General features: G+C 40.4%; 1 protein-coding gene across 6 annotated transcripts in view; it reads right to left on the bottom strand.

Annotated features, from left to right (window-relative positions):
* Positions 1 to 21,059, bottom strand: part of thrb (thyroid hormone receptor beta) — a 109,120-nt gene that overhangs the window by 25,418 nt on the left and 62,643 nt on the right. For all 6 annotated transcript variants that reach the window (XM_053446642.1, XM_053446639.1, XM_053446638.1 and 3 more), the window contains 2 exons: positions 14,277 to 14,343; positions 858 to 930 (listed from right to left, as the gene is read on the bottom strand). Coding sequence is in view for 5 of the 6 variants with exons in the window: in XM_053446639.1 (XP_053302614.1) it covers positions 858 to 864 (7 nt within the window). In the remaining variant the exon portion in view is untranslated. The remainder of the gene's footprint in view (positions 1 to 857; positions 931 to 14,276; positions 14,344 to 21,059) is intronic.

Raw genomic sequence — 21,059 nt, 5'->3', positions numbered from 1 at the left:
TTTTCTATAAAAAGTTAACCCTAAAATACAAAATCAAACTAATCAATATACTTCTAAATTCTGTTGCACGTGGCAATAAGTATGGGCAGAAGATAAAGTAAGCTGAAATAAAACTCTATAATCTATATATAAATTAACATAAGTAGATTCGAGCATTATTTAATTGGATTTCAGTTCAATTGTATTGTAATTACTTGATAAATTCAACATTTGTCAAGTTTTTTGTTCAACTACTGACAAAGCTGTATTTGTTACTTTCTTCTGAAGATGGCAGCCAAGGTTTGTGGGTATTGGTGTAAATAAACACCGTGGATTTGCTGTACAGAGTGGGGCCAACAGTTCTGTAACCAGCATCTCCTCCCACTTTACCAACCCTATAGTCTTCAAGCCAGGATTGTGGCCTGGTTTTGAGGTTGTGTTGTTACAGGGTTCTTGTTGCCATCATCAACACATTCAGGTTGTTCAGTTTTCATGGAACAAAACCATGTCATTCTGCCACTTATCATGTGTAGAAAGCATAACTAGTTTTTCATTTACTTTATTCAAATCTAACTCTGATAAGGTCCCTGCTTTTGTTTGGAAAAATTATTAAAATAAGACTGAGGTAATGTCTCTGTTTTATTTGTGAAGATGTGATTATCTGAGTAGCAGTGTAGAATTTAAGTATTAGAGGAGGATATATGCAGCATATTATGATCCAGGGGAAACATGGAGGGTTTGTTGTTTTTTACCATTTGAGAGTTTGAATATCCGCTTAATGCCACTATTATCAGCTCCATAATGGAGTTATTATTGTTTTCTCTCTATAAATCCGATTTGGAATAAACCTTAGAGGTAGAATTGCGAGTGAGACTTACCTGACATACTGGTGGGGTTCAGGGCCAAGACGTCATCCTCAGAGCCTCCTCAGACATCTGGGTACATACCAAGCTGAAATCACACAGAATAAATCATCAAGCACTCATCAGGCTATTCTTATTCTGAATCTATAACAGCACCGGGTAGTGAGAGTCAGGTATTTGTGTTCCACCTGGGCCAACCCTGCTGTGATATTTAGTGAAACGACTAACATAATGTGGGAAGAGGAACAAGTGACACTAATTGGATGCAATCAGCATCTTTTTTTAATCTTGATGTAACATTGTCTGCATCTCAGGGGACGTTCAAACACTCAGCTGTCAGTCTATCGGGGAGTGTTGCACAAAGGCTTTTCAGGGGAGATGATTGTCTCTGTGTAGGGGGACATCTAGTGGTCAAATGTAAAAACACGCGACGTCACAACAGAGAAAAAAGTTAAGTGTCGGGTGAAACTTGACACTGTTTTCTAGAGTGCACTGATAAAGGAACAAGAGCTGCACAATTTGGTTACAACTGCTCTATTCACAGCCGTATGTGGTGTTTAACCACGCAGTGGGAGATTTGAAAGTCAAACGTGATCTGCTGAACACACACACACACACGCAATACTGGATGCACTTCCTTGTACACATGTTTGTCCTGAAGCAACACTGCAGCCAGTGCACCAGTTAGCAGAATGACCAATCATAAATAAAGGCCACAGCAGCAGATACACAGTCCATTTACCAGGATGTAGCTCACAGTCTCCCACCGCAGCATCTCCTCTGTCACAGTGTTACTGTATATGACACAGCAGCAGCGTTTGTCTCCACAAAGTCACACTGTGTATCTGCCTGTACTATAACTGGCCGTGGTAAGCTGAGAAACAAGGAAGCTAAACGTCCTTGGCCGCCTGTCCTCGAGACTCTCTCCCCCCATGCCACATCAAGAGAAGCTAGAGGAAGATGGGGCAGAGCAACACAAAGTCTCACTGTGCACTAATCAAGAACCAGGTTCATATTACTCTTTTATCTGTGCTGTTGCTTCTTTGAATCGACCTGCAGCATTTGGATACATGCCCTACAGACTTCAGAATGGAACACTGTTTGAGGGCCACGTTTATTGTATTCAGGATAGTTTTTTGACCTTGAGTGTAAAAAGTGAAAGTTTCTGCTCCAGATATGAACACAGGGCGTCTGTTGTTTTTACCAACACTTTGTGAATGAAATGAAAACACTTGAAACTACAGAGCATGACATGGTTGACTAACCATTAGATTGTTACATGTTCAGTGTGTAGGATTTAGTGATAATATTGGAATGTACAGCTTGCCTCCAACTGAATACCACTTGCCTCATCTTTTCCTTCCCGAGTGTGTTGGGGGACCTAAGGTGGCTGACTCCAAATTAAGACGTAAAGAACACATTCTAAGCTAATGAAAAGAGCATTTCTTACTGTCAGGTGAATATATGCTGATGAAACCATAATTATAATCGATCCTCCTAAATCCTACAAATTTTAAAACGGAACTTGCGTGAACAATGGTCTATGGCCATCCAGTATAGACGTTGGACCAGCAACTGTTAGTTTAATGAAGCATAACTAATGAAACCAGAGGAAACTGCCTCACCCTTCAAACAACTTCAAAACTCCCTTATTTGCATATTTTGATTCCATTTGAGTAGCTAGCTTGTGTTCTTACTCACCAGGTTTCAGTTCTTATAAAAGTAAGAGACAAGGCAATCTCATCCAAACCAGGGGAGAAAAATGTGCATTCCAGTTTTTGCTTTTTAATTATAGGTGTCTTCATGATCCATACACAGATCTATACTGTCTCCTCAGAGTGATTCAAATAGTTTTCCCAAGGGTGAAACCAATGTTTAAATGCAGTTCTTCCACAGATTTACCATACAGTACATTTCAGCGAGGAATATAGAACAGGACAGACTCAACTTGCCCCTCAGCAAACAATTTGCCATTCAAGGACAAAAAGACGGTCTTTGTGAGACAGTTTGACCCTGACGGACGGAGTAACATATATGAATTACTCACCTCAGTTACATATGAATTTATGTACTGTATGGGGCAATGTATGGGGTGCTGAGGTCACAGATGGGGCTAGTCAAAGAGCTAACTATTCACTGGATGTTTAGGTATAAGACTGACACCACTGTTCTCCAGACTGCAAACAACACACATATTTCCTAGAATGCAGGACTATTCCTTTAAAATATTAAAATAAATCTTATTCTAAAATATTCATTTATTAAGACAGGTCTAAGAGGCGATGAAACATAATTTAAGAAACTGAAAATCTTTTTAGCTCGAAGGCATTTCTTTGAATGTACAGATGCTGTTATGGAATCTGACGTTTGGCCTGTTTCATCATGTTGAATCTCGTTCCAATGGGCACAAGAAGCCTCTCAGAACTAAATAAAAAGATTAAAAGGAAAGCTGTCATTTATTCAAGTTAGAGTGCTGTTGGATTGGGATGATTTATCAAAGCCGCAATTTAAGCTCTTTTATGTCTCTTTGAATGTATTTCTTACCAAAAATGTAAAGCCATGAGTGGTAGATAACAAGGTCTATAGACAGAGGAAGAGCTGAACATGAACCATTCCTCTTCGTCAATCCAAAGACAGTATGCAGTTATCTTTGAAGATGTTAAATAAGCTGCATTTACCCTTTATGCGTCCTCAGCTCACTGAGACTTTTCTTGTTAAATGTAATATTGAGAAGAAAAGGGTTAAAACCAATAAAGCAACTATGAAAGTAGCCAAACACTTAGATTTTCATTTTCTAACTCTGCCCGACAGTTTCCGTCAGTATACAGAGAAAAAGAAAGAAAACACAAAAGTGTTAGAGCTTTCATAATTCCTTTGCACTGGAACAACAGCTGGCTGGAAAAGCATTATGGGAAACTCTGCTGTGGTTTACTGCTTTTTACCCTAGAGAGCATTTAATATCCAGACATATCCAGCTGGTGAAATCCTGAAAGCTGGTTCATCCGTACAACAAGTTTCTGCAGCTCTAACAAGGACACAGACTGAGAGAAGACCGACAAGTTACTGGCGAGAACAAATCTGAAGACAGATGGAAAAAAAAAAAATGGAAAAGAGACAATGTATGCGCTGTGATGTACACACTGAAACGAGAAATGATTGTAGGTCACAAATGGGGCCTGTGATAATGAGATACTACAGATACCCAGCAGGGTGAAACTCCACGTGGGAACATTTTTATTAATAACCTCCTATCGGATTTCTATATCATAGAGAGCGGGGGGAGTCCATTGACTGGAGGAAAACTGTTGGCTCCAGTTACACCAGATGTTCAAGTGTCCGTCCATAATTATTGGGTTCTCAAAGCTGTAATCTAGATTCAGTTTCAAGTTGGTAAAAAACCCAGATTTGATCATTCATACACCACATGGGAGGAACCTTTCGTTCCCAGTGTTATTTTACCACTGTTAATTCCCATTTCGATTTGACAGCTCCTGTAGACTCCTAGATGAGTAATGGTTTGTGTTGTTGACAATAGTTTCCATTATTTTAAAATCTCTTTTGAGATACCCAGACTTTTTCCCCTTCAGTTGGCGCAACCGACTTGCTAGAGATCAACACATATATGGAATATAATTACAGGTATCGAAAACAATTTAAAGTGTCATCTGAAGTGCATCCGACCTCGCAGTGACTCTAAAGAAAACCCGGGAGGACTGACACACCGTTTCATACAAACTTCTTTACTATTTTCTTCATGTAAAGTTGATGTTTGGCCTATGAAGAAATATATTATCTGGACTCAAATGTGATTTGAATTAGGACAACCTGATTCCATCAAGCAGGAGGTCTACAGATGGCAATTTATTTTGGAGAGGGAAAAACAATCTTACAGCTGAGTGCTTTTTGTGGCTCTGTAATTTCACATTAGTGTCCCAAATAAACAACAAGTGACAATAATGGACTTCCACCGCAGGCATAAATTAGCTGCAGTGGTGGAGATCAGGGTTGTCCCAGTCCATCGTTTCCAGTCTCATCGAGCTCTGGCCTTTTTTTACTTTCCTGCTTGCTCCATCTGATGTTTTCATGCATTCAAAATAGAGAGGTTGGTTTTTGCTGGACAGCTGGGGTTGTTGAGTCCTGACTCTGTGATATAGCAGCTTGTATATTGTTTTTAAATGAAAACAATACCGTTTGGTGCCAACTTCGGTTGATTTGATGTTAAAAATATTTGGTTTATGCTGATTAACACTGCTGATCTGTCTGTTAAGATTCTTTATCATCCATCCATCAGACATTTCCAAGCCAAAACACAGGCAGAGTTATGGTGTGTCTCTCATTTTCTCTGGTTGCAGTGTGTGCACATATTGATTTCTATTTCCTTTACTGACCTGAAGGAAGCCACATTTTTCCAAGATGAGAAAGCGCAGAACATTTTAATCTGCAGGCTCTGTGACTGTGAAAATCGTGTGTCATGGTGTTTATGTAGAGGTGTTTGTGTGTGGGCATGTTTGTGCATGAGCTAGCATACCCCAGCCTTCATACTGGCATTGCTTCACCACATAGACATGCATAGAGGACCCTGCCTTAGACAAAGCTGTACCAAGTGTGACACCAAGGGAATCTGTTGGTTTCAAACAGAAGCAGTTGTTTATTTCTCATCCAATACCCGCTTTCTTTAAATAGCAAATCCTGTGCCATTGTTCTGCAACACTAAACAATAAGATGTAGTCAGGCACATTGTTGGCACATTACTATCTTGAGGCAGCTGAAAGTGATCAACCAACAAACTCCTGGTCTGAAGACGATAGTGCAGTATTTCACTGTTGTTTTAAGCGAGCATTACCAAAATAATCATATGCATGTGTGTGCAAATTGTTTATTACACACAGATAGTCTGCTTGAGCACATATACCCTCCACAATGCAATAACAACTGGCCTTGTTTGCAGTTCAAGTTATCATTTCAACAGTTTGTGGATGTGGAGCTTTTATATTGTTAGTAGTAGAATTTTGGAATACCACTGGAGACGTCCTGAGCTAAGTATCAGTATATGGGCCAATCAATGAAAGGATTGGCATTGACTGAAATAAACCTGATGAAAGTCTGCTTCCTCCTTTATGTTCTCTCCTGTGTTCTGTTTAAGGCGGTGTTCCCTTTGCTGCTGGAGTATGCACTCTGCCAAAAAGTCTTCAATTTACAACTTTAACGGAGCAGGTCTCTTCTTCAGCTGTGTAGCCTCAATTTCACGAGTAGCATTCTTCTTAGTTGGTCATTCAATAACCTACAATTTCCAATAGTACTTGTAATTTAAGTGTGTCTGAAATGTTGTCAACATTCTTGGACTCTGACTCTCCCGGCGGACACCCACTGTTCAAAGGACTTGGAAAAGTGGAAACAAAGTAAGTGCTGCAGTTGGCTGCTGAGGAAACTGGCAGCGAGACTGTGTGCTGCCATCCTCTCCAGCTCTCTTTACACATCTGTGGCGTCCACACAAGGGATGCAAGTACTCCAGAATGTAAATGGCTCTCATTTGGCTTACAAGTCATTTGTTGTTCTACTTTCAGCGCATTAAACGGTTGTTCGTGTAATGACTGCCAGGAATTAAGTACCAACAATGGCCAACCTCAGCAGAATGTCATTGCTTATTTTGTATAACATAAAGATATTGCATTTTTTTGTCCTTGAGGTAAAATAATTGCACATGCTTCCACTGAGGTGTATATATGCATCTGAAAACCAGGCAGCTTATTGGAACAGTAACAACACTTCTAAATTAGGGTGACTTACTGTGCCCTGGAAACAGAAGAACAGTCTAAGTTACTGGCATTTTCTTCTATTGTTCTAGGAAACTATGAATTCATTAAATGAAAATGGACAAAATGACTTTTCAAGATGTTTATTTTTCCCAGTTATTTCAAAGCACCAATGTTATGCTTTGATTTCCCTTGGCGGAGGGGCAGATGGGACAACTGGAAGCCAGCGATGACAAAGCTTGAGAAAAGGCAAAAGCCAAAGACTGTATGTGAGTCATTGGAATGGAATGGTCTGAAGACGCTAGTGACTCGGTTTGGCATGAACTGTGCTTGACACAAACTATACTATAACACTTCCACATGGACTCAAGGGGTCGCCAAAGTCATCAGGTTCTGGCACTACTCACTGTTAGATTATGATCACAACTGTAGTCTAAACACAACTTTAGCTTTTTGCTTTTAACTATATAAACCGGTTTATGTGACAGCTTCTTACATTTTGCAACAACAGTCAGGAGGCTCTGTGCTTTGAGGTTTAGGTTATCTCATGTGTTTGATCTGTTCAGTGGGTGTGTGTTAGGCCTCTGGTTGGAGACGGGGCGGCGCTGTGAATACTGTGTGTGTGTGTGTGAGCACTTCCTTCTCTACACTTGGAAACAGCTACCACATCCTGCATTACAAGAGGAGCAAGAACACTATGTACTGTACATGTATGTAATGTAATGCAGTGTGTACACAGGACACACATGACAATGCCTGGCGAGGAGTGCCGTGCGATTTTGAGGAATGCTTTATTGTAATGTATTGAATAACCCGGATAGCTATGGAAGTATGAACAGGATGTTAGGAAACCACAATCTCTCACACACACACACACACACACACACACACACACACACACACACACACACACACACACACACACACACACACACACACACACACACACACACACACACACACACACACACACACACACATACACACACACCTTGGACCTCTGGTCTTGGACCAGCCCTTAGTTATTATTAGCCATTAGTTATGCTGCTAAGGGGTTAGATTGTGGGGGACAAATGACAAACAGAGCTTCTCTTTCCTCTTCTTCCTCTTTATGATTACAACTAGTGATTGCTTAGATATACAATATAACTACCCACATACTACTATTACTTTAAATACCGCTATCATTAAAATTGTAATTGGTGCTGCCTTCCTCTGTCAGACATTTTCTTTTAAAAAAAACTTTATTTTGTTGACATGCTCTGTTACATGCCAAATAGATTACAATTTTTTCTATCTGGATAGTGGGATACCACAATTTTGGCACTCTCTGAATTTGACACGATTTTAAGGGTAAGGGCAGAGGATGTTGCACCTTCTTAACTGCAAGGTGTCCAGTTGGGATTTGCGAATATAGGAAATACAAAAAAAAAATATTATGCAACTGCTTTCATATATTACAGTGATAAATATTTATCTTTCACAGATCAAATGAAAAACCATGTGCTCTGTCACTTCTACAATTTCTGCTGCCAAAGTCCAGCATATTAACAAGAACACCCCTTTGTCACATTCCTGAATGAAAATGGAACTCCAAGCTGATTATACACATCCATTTGATGCAAAAACACAGAGACACAATAGGTATTGTGAAAACAACATTATGAAAAAACCCACAAGTGAACACACAAGCCTGAGTTAAGACAGGAAACAGGAAATAGGCCTGTAATGTGGTACATGCTGCACTTTCACCAGTGTCATCTCACCCAAAGAGCAGTTAGGTGGTTATTGCTAATCAGTTCATGATACCAATAGGAAACCTCCACTAGCTCTATCCAACAAAGCCCTGACATTTTTTATGTCTTTGTATTTTCTGCACAAGATGTTCGACAGCGTATCACAGGTGAAACACAGGGATCTCTTAAATCCTCCATATTGCAGCTACTATTTCCTACAAATGTGTTTAAACACTCTAAGCATTACACGCTTAAATCAAATGTCAGCACTACCCTGCAAAACCTTTTGTTTTGCATGGTTGAAAGGACATCTCAGAAAGGACAATAACAGCGACACAACGAGTCATCAAAATAGGGCAGAACCTTTTAGGCGTAACACAAGTCAACATTCTTTGAGTCTGACATAAAGTTAATGAAAAACACATAGGCTTTGAAGCAACTTCCTCCACTTTCAACCCTGAAGAGCATTTTCCTGACTGCTGCTGCACTGTCACCAGAGAGCATCCTGTACACCAGCAACTGTCAGACATAGAGAAAGATGGCAAGTGAGTGACTGGATCAAAGGTTTCACCCTCACCGTGCTCATGCTCCCACGTCCTCAAAACAGCTTCTCAGTGATCACCTTTCTCATAAATACTTGATGTGGCAATGTGAAGTTTAGTGGAAGGGGGAACACAAAACGAGGCAGTGGATATACTGCACCTATAGCTTTCCTCACACTTCACTGATGAAGGTGAATTTGAGAACACTGTGTCACTAAATGAAGCTCTGATATTTTAGAAAGATCCCATTTCAAATATGTGGCTGATTTAACAAGAAAAATGCCTATTTGATTATTACTGCTGATGTTTTCAGGGAAACTGATGAGACAGTAAGTATAACCTCTGTAAGGCCTTTGGTGAATTCTTATTGGCATTAGTGTTTCATTCTGTTTTGAAGATACACTTCAGTGTTTAAATCTAATATTTCATGTTTTCATTGGACAGTTAATGTCAGCACACAACATACAAATGAATGTATGAAAACAAATGGGGAGAGTGTGGTGTACTGCTGACTGCATTTTACAGTCAACCTGGCTCAAAGCCCTAAAAAGTCCCCTTTCCCGTCCTAAAAAGCCTTTTAGTGGACATCCAAGTTTAGATTATTTTGTCACACAACAGCTGAGCCTGAGGTGGTGATGTCAGCAAGAACGCTGTTGTCCCAGCTGCAAAATGAGGGCGCTGCATCATCCTGTTGTAGGAAGTTTGGACTCCCGAGTTCAACAAGTTCAAGCGCCCTAGGACTCCCAAATTCTAAATCGAGGGAACTCTGTGTTACTCACTATATTTTTTACGGAGGTTGGTGGAATAGCAAGATAAACTTTATTTACGTGGGCAACCTTACCAACACAGTCAGCTGCTTGAGAAACAGCAATGCAGGCAATGATTTTCCTTTGGTGCCCCCAGTTGCTGTAATTTGTGTAAAGAAAATAATCTTACCAAAGTCCTAACTAAGTCAAATCTGACCACACAGACATGATGAAGCATCATTTTAGAATCAGTGTGGCTTACACTTTAATCTTCACACCAAGGATCAGGTCAGATGTCCATTGCGGAAAACGTCATTAATCTGTTTAAAAAGCATGGGGAAAAAAACTCCTTGTGTATCACAGTGTTCCAGTGATGTCTGTCTTAACATTGTCTTTACATTGCACAATGGAACTAATATACAGCATATGTGGAACTCTGGTTCCAAAACCTGATCCATGATTATCCATCCAACAGAAGTAAGACACTGTATAATAATAGGTCAGATGAAATCCATTTCAAAGCCATTTGTTTCATGACGCACCAAACATATTTTTTGACGTTACTGAGTCCAAAATGAGACCCATGCTGATATCCTTGGATTTTCATGGATAAGAATCCCTACGGTCTAAACTCAGAATGAGGCCAAAAACAAAAAAACATCCAGTGAGCAGCAGTTGTGGACAGAAATGCCTTGTTGATGAGAGAGGCAGAGGAAATAGCCAGACTGGTTCCAGCTGACAGAGAAGCTACGGCAGTGGTTCTCAAACATTTTCTGGCAGAGGCTGAAAAATGTTCACCCAAAGCCACCCAAGCAAAAAATAAAAGATTTCAGGAATTTTTGTGGATAAAGGTCAGCACAACAGCAACAGTAACTAACCTTATTTTTTTTACAATACATGAATCATATTAATTTATAGTCGCTCTATAATTTTCACTGGTTATACCACTGGAGGGGCTCTATGCTCCCTCCCAAGGGGAACTCTCCCCAGTTTGAGAACTAATGGGCTATGGTAACTCAGATAACAAATTTGTGGTGAGCAGAAAAGCATCTCAGTTTGAAGTAGACGGGTGCTCAGAGAGTGCATACATCCTTCAGGACTACTGTCCTATGAAAGAGAGTCAAAACCACATTCCCGGATCCACCCATTTATCCAAATTTAATGGGTTCTTCCATGGGTCATGCCCAAATTTCAAGGAAATCAGTTCAGCAGCTTTTGAGATATCCTGCTGAGAGACAGACAAACAAAACATTGCAACATCAAGTCCTGCCAAGAACAGAATCTGAGGCTGAAGTGGGCACAGACTCACCAATACTGGACTGTTGATTTAAATTAAGTCACAATCTGCAATCAACAGCATGAAACCATGGAGACCACCTGTCTCTTGCGTCAGTCAATACTGCTGCTGGTGGTGAGGGGATTGTTTTCTTGACAAACTTTGGATTGGTGAATATTAATCCGCCATGGTGTGAATACCACAGTCTCTCTTAGTCTTATTATGGTCACAGTTTACTATTGTCTGCTTCCAGTAGGATAATGCTCCATGTCACAAAGTAAAAGTCTCAAACTGGTTTCAGGAACATGAAAGTGAGTCCAGAGAACTTCAGTGACCTTCACTGTCACTATGGTGTGAACCCAGTACAAAAAACATTTGGGATGTGGTAGGAGACAGGATTGACTCCTCTGTGACCCTTTGAAAATCTGGCAAGAATTAAGCAAATTCAGGATTTCGGAGCTTCGGAACTGAAACCAACCCAATCTACATGTGTTGCTGGGGCTGTATAGTACCACACTGAATGTCTTCAGCACAATGTGTTTGAGGTTTCAGTGTTTCCTATCAAATGGACACAAAACAAAGCAGACTTGTCCCAGTATTTTATTCTTTCATAGGGCCCAAAATTTATAGCGGTGCCCCTGGCTGTAGTTGTTTTGTAATTTCCACAAAGGGCATCAGGACCTTATCTAAGTTTAAATGTCAGCCCTCCTTTCTGTCTTCAGAGGTAATCTCATCGTGCGTCTGGCTGCATCATGGATCAACACTGACGAGCAGCAAACAATAGTCGTAGCCTCGAGCTATATGCATCTTATTTGGGGTGGCATTCAGATAAGACTCGATCTTGATCTGCAGGCCATTATGGGCCGGAGCGCTCTGATACTTAATTTACGAAGCTACATCACACTATGCAACGTGATACAGACTCTGCATCATGGCAACTGGTATCAGAAAAAGGACGACAGATGGTGTTTTCATTAAAGAATTCAAGCTGATAGAAGAATCAACTGAATGACTTTGTTTTGGAGTCTCTAGTGCACTTATCATATTACATTAAGTTCTTGGGCTGCCGGGAAAAAACCCCCCAACACAGGCCAATGTCAGAAAGGCACGATGATGCACAGGGGCTATCCAGTGCAGTGCTCTTGTAACACTGTATGACCATTATCCTCACTGGAGACTGAGAGCGGAGCAAATATCACATTGTGGTTATTATGACCAATATTACATGCACTGCTTTAACGACTAGTGGAGAGAACAGAGGCGTGGTGCGAGACGAATGGCCCGACAGCTGGCACTAACAGTCACCTGCAGACCCAGCAGTGATGTTTCAAGTCTCAAGTTATCATCATTACATTTTGGCTGCAACGCATTTTCCAATTTTATGGGAGCAGACGGAGGCTTTTGTTTTCATTCAGAATTGTCCTCCGAGCAGCCACTGTGTGTTTTCCTGAGTGCACTGTGCATTACACAGGGCTGTCTCTGACAGATGATTTTTTGTAGGGTTACACAAGCCTGTGCAGTTTGACAAAGGTGGCACGGCCAAATGAAAAAACAACTTCAGCCGTATGTGTTTGTTTCTTTTTCATGAGCTGACAGTAAATCGGTCACAGGGAGGTTTAAATGTTGATCGTAAAGGTGGCAGTCTGTGCTGAGTGCAGCAAAACTTGCAATGCTCTTAATGTGAAGCTACATCTGCCTATAGGGGTAGTAGACTAAATTTTGTGCTTTTTATAGCCAACACTCTGCTCTGATGCACCCATGTGACACTCAAACTGTCAGATCGATAGCCCTTCCACTGGAGCTTAAAGAACAAAACATCCCTTGTCTTTAAAATCTAAGGATATGTTGGATCTTAGCGTAGGTTCATTAAAACTAAAAAATATAAAAATTGCTATTTAGAGTCATGATGTGCTAAACATGCCACAAAAGAGGATACAGTGATGTCATTACTATAATACTGTTAAGGGAGAACATTGTCTTTACATGTCACAAGCCAACATCGCGTGTACAACACACAACTTCTGTAGTGTTTTTGTTGGGGATTTAGTGAAACCTGATATTCCAAGCTCTCTGACAAATCACATTTCTTACTGTTCTGTACGTGGGTTCCTAATTTACACATGTTCAGATGACAAATACTTAAAGGAGACATATTTATCTCTTTCAGTTTTCCCTTTCCTCTAGTTTGATATATATATATTTTGGTATATAAAAGTTCAGAAAAGTTAAATAGCTGTTATTCTGTCACGCCCCCTACCAAAGCCAGGAAAAGCCCACACGGAGGCTGTTATATCCCACACACAGCAGGCCAGCTGACCAATCAGAGCCAACTAGGCTCTATCGGGAGGGAGACCTTAAATGGGTAGTTCATCCCAAAATGATAATTCACTCATCACTATGCGGTTGGAGGTGTGGGTGAAGTGTTTGAGTCCACAAAACACTTTTGGAGTTTCAGGGGTAAACAGTGGTGCAGCCAAGTCCAATACAATTTAAGTAAATGGTAACGAAACGCAAAAAAACACAAACACAAAAACTGTGGTATCACCCAAATGTCCGGAAGCCCAAACATACAAACTTGCCTCGAACTGGCTCCATTTAGGCCACGCTTTAAGCATATATGGCCGCTAAGATCCACAATTGAATGCGGCTCTGGGGAGGATATCTGAGGACATTTAGGCTAAAAACCTGATGTAAATGAAACTGTTTCAGGTCTGTTTTATTTGTCAGGGCTTACAGAAGCTATGACACCACAGGAGCAGTATGAAGGTAAGTTTCGTTACCATTTACTTCAATTGTATTGGATTTGGCTGCAACGCTGTTTACTCCTGAAACTCTAAAAGGATTTTGTGGACTCAAACACTTCACCCAAACCCTCCATCGACATAGTGCTGAGTAGATAACGAGTGGATTTCAGACAGCGGCTGAAGAGGGCAGCAGCAGCAATAAGCAGTGGAGGAAAGTGTTGTGTTTTTTTTACTTTACAGCATGCAAACCGTTTCATGTACTAACCTTAAAAGTATGAACCTGAACATAACACTGCTCTATAAATGCTGGCCCTCAGCGTTCTGCTTATACAAACTGTTTCTGCTGCCTCCTAGTGGCCAGAAAATCCCTTGAAAATGCACTTGATGATTTTGAGAATATTTTGTGCATAATATTGCTCCATTACATGTGTTGCCCTTGCAATTATAAATTTTTATTGGAGGAATATTCTTGATATGATATCGCGGCAATATTAATATTGCCAGTATGGCTCTTGATGTTTAAGCCTGTAATGATAGATTGGAGCATCACAGCAGGGATGTCGAGTGGAAAGAGAAGCTGTGTTGGCATTATGCAGATCTCTGGCTGTGTGGAGCTGAGCAGGAAAAAAGATCTTACCGGTGGAAGTAGTGAAGTCTGACTCCAGGCAGCGCTGAGGAGCCGCTCAGCTCCCCAAGACAAACACCTACAAAAACACACACAAACATATAAATAAATAAATACGTGGGTCCAAATAATGAGCACTTGAGATGCAATATCACAGTTCGGCTACAAAAAAAGAAGAAACAGCAGGTACTCAGGGCGGCTAGAAAACGAGTGACACAAACAAGTTTCCATGATGTAAAAATTGTAGCCAAAAAAATGGATTATAGTGTAACGGGGAACGGATCTTTTTCTTGTTTCCTCTTTGATATCGTCATGTCATTAGAAGAGCATTAAAGAACATACATGTGTCACATTTTAGCGCTGACATCAGCATAACACCTTTTAATGCTGAGGTATGTGAGGCAGGATGTAGTCGCAGAACTACATCTGGCTGAGATGACCTATGTGCAACATTTTCCCGAACAAAGAAACTCCCACCGCGCCTGTAAATACGCTTAACCGCTGGTGGTTGCCACATGTGGTTAGAGCCACAAATACTTCCTCCTACGCTGCAGCAAGGGTGGAGGAATCCCAGTATAAATTTCTCCTCTCTTTTGGACCAGCAGCCCCTTAAAATGAGTCCATGTATCTTCTCATGTGTCAACCCCCGAAGCAGAGGAGGGCTTATTTAAAGGGGAATTGCCATGAATAAAACAACAGTGACAAAACAACATGAAAGCAGGAAAACGTCTGGTTTTGCCCAAAAGAAAGGAAGTCATGTTAAGTTCATGGTGAGAAAAAAAAACAGGAGGTTGTTTGATTATGGAGAAAGGAAAGCATTTGTTTATGTCATTAATTCGGTGGCAGGAGAGGACTGGTCATCTCCTCCGACAGACGGTAATCACTTGTAATCAGACTTAATGGGCGCCCTAATGGGAATGCTTTTCCTCCCTCATGCTCTGTCTGCACCTCTTTAGCACACACACAAAAACAAGCGTGTGTGTCCCTGCACACATTCGCAACTCATCTGGGGAATGTAGCGCCGCGCTGCAGTCTGAAAGGGAATAATTGTTTAAATAACACTGTCTATCCATAACAATACGACATGATCAAGTCCTCTTTGTGTGCGATATTCATTTACATGTTTGCTTGGTTGGTTTCCCTTTGTTTCTCTTCAGTTCTCATTTGCAGAGGCTGGTTAAAGCTACACATCATGTTAAAATACAACTAAACACAGTTGACATTGATCACTGAAGGATCTGTCTGGTTCATTACATACCAGGAGCACTACTTCAGTTGTAATAATGACACCAAACTGAGGGCAACGGGTAGATCCCGACAGCCATGCAGTGAGGCGGTTGCAAACAAGCCGCTGGTTTAGTCGGATTATCTACACCACGTCATATTTTCATGCCAGCGGTAGAGAAAACAAGTATCATCAGTGCTATCTGTTTTTTGCACATGTACTTGCTTGATATTTTTTTGGCCCCAAAGGCCGGTGGCAATATGCTGCAGCATTACTGTGCACGTAAGCATATCTGTGTCCTCACTCCACTCACTTCAGCAGGCAACAACAATTATTGCACTTGTCATAATGCCGGCACATCAGCTTTTTTCCCTGTCTTCTCTGTTCTGATTTATAATAATGTCTGATATATTTGTATTTTGGAAGCAGGTGAGCGTTTGAAACCTCGGCCGCTCTGCACAGTTCATTTTATCCGACTTTTTAAAGGGCACGAGAGGAACTCTTGATCTTTTCTGAAGCTCTATCTAACGCCACCTGCTGAATATGTAGTCGTGTTACTAATAACGTATTTGGTCTCGCCCTTGTCAACGTTGCACTGTGCTATGCCTGTTTTAGTGGGTCACACCCATGTGCATTTTTGTGTTGTGAGATTGCTTTTGTGTGCAGTTTGACGAAAACGCAGCTCTATATATATTGTGGTAAAACCAAAAAAGTGTACAATGACCCCTGACTGTCAGTAATAATCGCTCACTGCACAGGGAAAACTTGGATTGATGTTTACAACAGACACTTTGGATAATAAGTACAGTGTCTTCATTGCAGATACGACTCATGGGTAACTTTTATATCCAGAGAAAGTAATAAGAATGAAAAGCATCAGTGGGGCGATGCAAACCCTGCGTGTGCTGTTTATACCCCAATCAGGCAGTGCTAACTGTTTATATTGTAATAATGCCATTTCATAATAATATCATCATGGTGTCATTTATAACACACGTGATAGATGATTGGATGATTTAAATAAGCTGTAGACTGTGTCTCTAATGTCATTGGTCACAAAAGTTAAGGTTCTACGGCACAATAAATCTTAATTGTATGACTTTACAGTAACATATTAATGACATCTTTCCTACCATATGATCATAAAGGGTAAAATTCATCTATATAAACTTGAGGTTGTGTCTACAGCTCTATAGGATGCCGAGATACCTGGGATATGCATTGTTGAACTATTTATCATTTTCGACTGAATATCTGAAAATCAAACACCAAAGAGATGCATGTTTATTTATTAGAAAAAGTGCATTTCCATTAAACCCTACTGGCGTATTTTGACAGGACTCTTAAGAAGCCAAGAGATTTCTCTACATGAGGTAATCATTTTAAAATGCTTTCATAATGAAGCAGGGTTTCGAACATCTCCGTTTTTGGAAATGCAAAACACTCAAAGGAAGGGGAAAACTAGCGCTTCCACATTTAGCTGAAGGGGCTTGAGTTTTTTGCTCCCTAAGGAATACACTGGTGGATGGATGTTAGAGATACCAAAATCTCCTTCACTCTTATCTTCATTATTGATCCATATGTGTCAGCAGATTCAAAACTTGATAGCTTTTCAGGCTCAAATGGAATCCATCATCAGTTAATTAACATAATATAAGAATCATATTAAGATGCTGATGTTTAACATATTGTCTATAGATTGCATCATTTGTTTATGATCGACTTCCAATTCTAGTGGGTTAGTTATAGCTTGTTAGGCAAACATAAACACGCATGCACACACACACACAATGCAACTTCCATGAGTGACATGTCCTCAGCTGCTATTGTCCAGTCAGGAACATGTGTGTTTGTATTATAGTGCAGAAAGACACAAGGAGAGGGATGAGAAGAAAGAAAGACTGTGTTTGTCCAGGAGAGACATGGAATTAAATAAAACACCAAGTGATACACTCTGTTACCCAGTTTCCATGGTGATTCGAGTTATATTTGACAAGGTGACGCACATTTTCAGCATCCACTTTTGCTGTTAGTCATCCTCATCTTTCCCAGTGCAGTGAGCTAAAAAGCATGAATGGTTCCTACAAAAGGAAAGTGAGATGAAATGTCTTCGGGCCTGTGTCTGAGCCCGGGGAAGTTAGAGGAGACGTTCAGACGAGGGCTGACAGGCTGGGCTGCGAAGGCTGTAAAATGTTTGAGTAAAAGCAATGACGTCTTCTTTTTCTTCTTCTTCTTCTTCGGTTTATTCCTCCAGGGGTGTGTCAAGTCGTCTGTGGGAAACTAATAAATGCAAGGCCTGTGCCTGTGATCCGAACTCGCAAGTCCCCACTTCATGTTTCCAATGTGATTATTACTGCAGATCCAAACACGTCTATCTTCTGTTCTGTATTTGAGTAAATACAAAAGCTCCTATAAACTAATAGTAGTAGTTATCACTTTCCCACAACTTCAACAATATGATGTAAGACGGTGATAATAATGTAAGACGGTGATAATAATAGCATGAGCCCAACAAGTGACAAAAATACAAATGCATCTTATATATGAGTCTTTAATGTTTCAACAGACGTTGGAAATCTGAATGAAAAAAATATGTATTTTTGTGTGCAATCAATGTCTGAATAATGTGCAGGCACACGTTGCAAACAACATGTTGTGTCTTTAAAAAGTAGGTGACAATAAACGATTCCGTTGACATTATTAACAAGCTGTTAGCAACTTAAACTGACATATCATGACACGTTCACCAATTCTCAGGCCACCACATCAAGCACTGAGCTGAAAGTTAACTTTCCTTGTAGCCTTTTCAAAGTGTTGACCCCCTTTCACAGCTTCTTTCTTTCTGCAGACAAAGTGAGCATGTTCCTTAAAGTTTTCCTCAGATACCCTGTGTGGCACAGGCACAAGTGTGCTGTGCAGAGTGTGACGGCTGTGACCCTGATCTGCTATGTTTTGCACGTCTGTTGTTCCCATAGGGAGCATGTCTGCCGCAGAGCTTCTACGTGAGGTTTCAGGTATGATAACTGTTTTTCTTTGAATTCAAATAAGCCTGTTCTCAACTAAATGCCACAACTGTACAGTATAAAGCTGTGCATCTTCCAGCCCTACTATAGCAATAAAAACGTTTTTAAAAGTACATTCAACAGAAATGCAAAGTGACATTTGACAAATACAAAAATAATTTTCATTGTCTGAGAAAATAAGTGAGACCCAGACTCTCAAGATGAGTAGCTGATGGGAAATGTGTCCGCTCTAACCAAAAACATGGACAGCAAAATGAAAAGATGGGCACTCTGTGATGCACACAAGCCGCTCACACATCAGATGTTGCTCCAGCCTACACAACCAAAACATGACCACATTGGAGACTCGGCACTCTTACGAGCCTGAATTATCTTTGATGTCACTGTCTCCTGTCATGTCGGTACTGCACCTGGATGTGGCAGACTGTTGATAACTGTGGTTGATGTGGGGCAAAGGAGAGTGCTGTGACCAGCCGAAAATAAGTTAGCATTGTTGTGCCGCTGGCCGATGGGTTTGATCGCTGACTGAGATTAAAAAAAGAATTTTCAACATTTTATTCTACAGCATAAAATAAAAAAGCACACTTTTCCACTATTACAGCCTTGTGGTTTTGAGTCTCTTCTTCTAAAATATTACTTTTTAAGAGACAAACGCTTTTATAGAAGAGGTACGCAACAAATCATATTGTTGAAGTTGTGGGAAAGTGATAACTACTACTATTAGTTTATAGCCGGGCATTAGCTTTTTACTTCTGGTATTGTATTCAAGCTTCAAACCATAGCAGTGCTGTTTAAAAGTAAAGATTCTCCTGTGAACAAAATGTGAGTATCATAAACTTGTGTTTGTAACAAAGCTGAATACATGCAAAAACCAGTGGAAAGATCTCATTGGCTTTTTTTGTCAAGGGGAACCAGTGTGAGGCTAACTTCCCGGGGGTGGCCTATAAAACGTTTATCATCCTTTCAGCACTCAAACTAAGAACGTATGAGGAGATCAACATTTGCCTTAAACTGTGTGGATTTCAAAATAAATAGTATGCATTTGCTCTTGTTTAGTCTCGAAGACCCTCAAAGCTTTTAGTACAGTTCTGCAAATTCACTCCCTAATCTATGTGCAGCATTTTATCATACTTCAATCACACACAGCCATCAGGGGCAATTTGGGATTCAGTATCTTGCCCAAAATCACGTGCCAGCTCTTTAGGCTTTACACTGCAACTGCAGAAAGTAGCATCAGTTTAAATGTGAGACAGCCCCACTATTACTGAGTGTTAAGGTTGATTCATGAATACTCTGTGTTTGACGTGTGTTAACAGTTTCCATTTGGAAGTCGTTGACAGCTGATCGGAGCAGAGTGACGACTTTGCATGGAAACTGTCACTTTGTTGTGTGGAGACACACAGTCTCTTTTCACGATCCTGTGTGTCTGATCAATAACAGCTCTTCATGTTTACACTGCAGAATTCTCCAATATGGGACGTTGCACCAATTCGACACAGAGACATATATCTAGTGTTTAGTGTTTTTTGAGGATAGAGAAGGATTTTCATACACGCCAATTCGACACAGAGACATGTTGTGAATATAATAACCAGAAAGAGTGCACCAGTGCTCTTATCCTGTGCGGCGGGCCAGCAGTATGACAACTCTAGTTTTCTTTTTCTTGCAAACGGTGCGCTTTCAAGTGTAAGTCGTGCTGTCAGTTGATGTTTTTGGACACAAACAGGTCACGTCCCTCCTCCTGTGCAGCAAACTTCTTTCACAGCCTCATGTGCAGTTATCGCTGCGACTAGCTGCTGTTTCTCACCGGAATATTTAGCTGCCAGAGACATCAGATGTTTATCAAAGGTGGCTTGTGGTAGAAAAAAAGGTCTGCAATGCAAGAATGAGCGTTGCATACAAATCCACCTCCGAACAGTAAGTGTGAATGTGTTATGCACATGCATATCTACACTGATGCAACGCAAATTAATGACAAACAAACAGATCTATCTCGGAAATTGAGTGATTGTAAAATTTAACCAGGTGCAACTCTTCAAAGTGTGGAAGAGTATGTTGCTTGTATTCAATATAATACAACAGATAGTTGGGGAACTTTCAGTAATGACCAATCAGATGAGCTCCTCTTATCACCTTTCAAAGCAGCATCAGATGGGAAGAGCCTCATAGAGAAAGAACTACAAAAGTGTACATGTTTTCTTCTACTTCTTTCGGTAAAGTAGAGCAGCACAAACTCAGGTCAAACCGTGGGTGAAAATCGCTGCCAGATCATAATGATAATTTGATGCATTTATTTCAACACACTGACTGAAACAGACATTTTGGTTCTGATCTTCATATTCACAGCAACATTTAGAGAATCACTTCCTCTTGTAAGCAAGTTGTCTTCTAAGTAAACGCAAAAAGTTAGTTTTGTTGCTGTAATGCTTTAAATACATAGTGGATTTACAGAGCTTTTATTTAGAAAAGTTGTGAACTTGGGTCTGAAGATTGTGTCCATAGCTTAACACACTTTCAAAATGGCTGATAATGTTAAAAAACATCAGG

This window comes from Pleuronectes platessa, chromosome 18 (assembly GCF_947347685.1).
Source record: "Pleuronectes platessa chromosome 18, fPlePla1.1, whole genome shotgun sequence".
Taxonomy (NCBI): domain Eukaryota; kingdom Metazoa; phylum Chordata; class Actinopteri; order Pleuronectiformes; family Pleuronectidae; genus Pleuronectes; species Pleuronectes platessa.
Note: the sequence above shows the minus strand (reverse complement) of the source record. Positions and strands in the feature narration are given on the sequence as shown.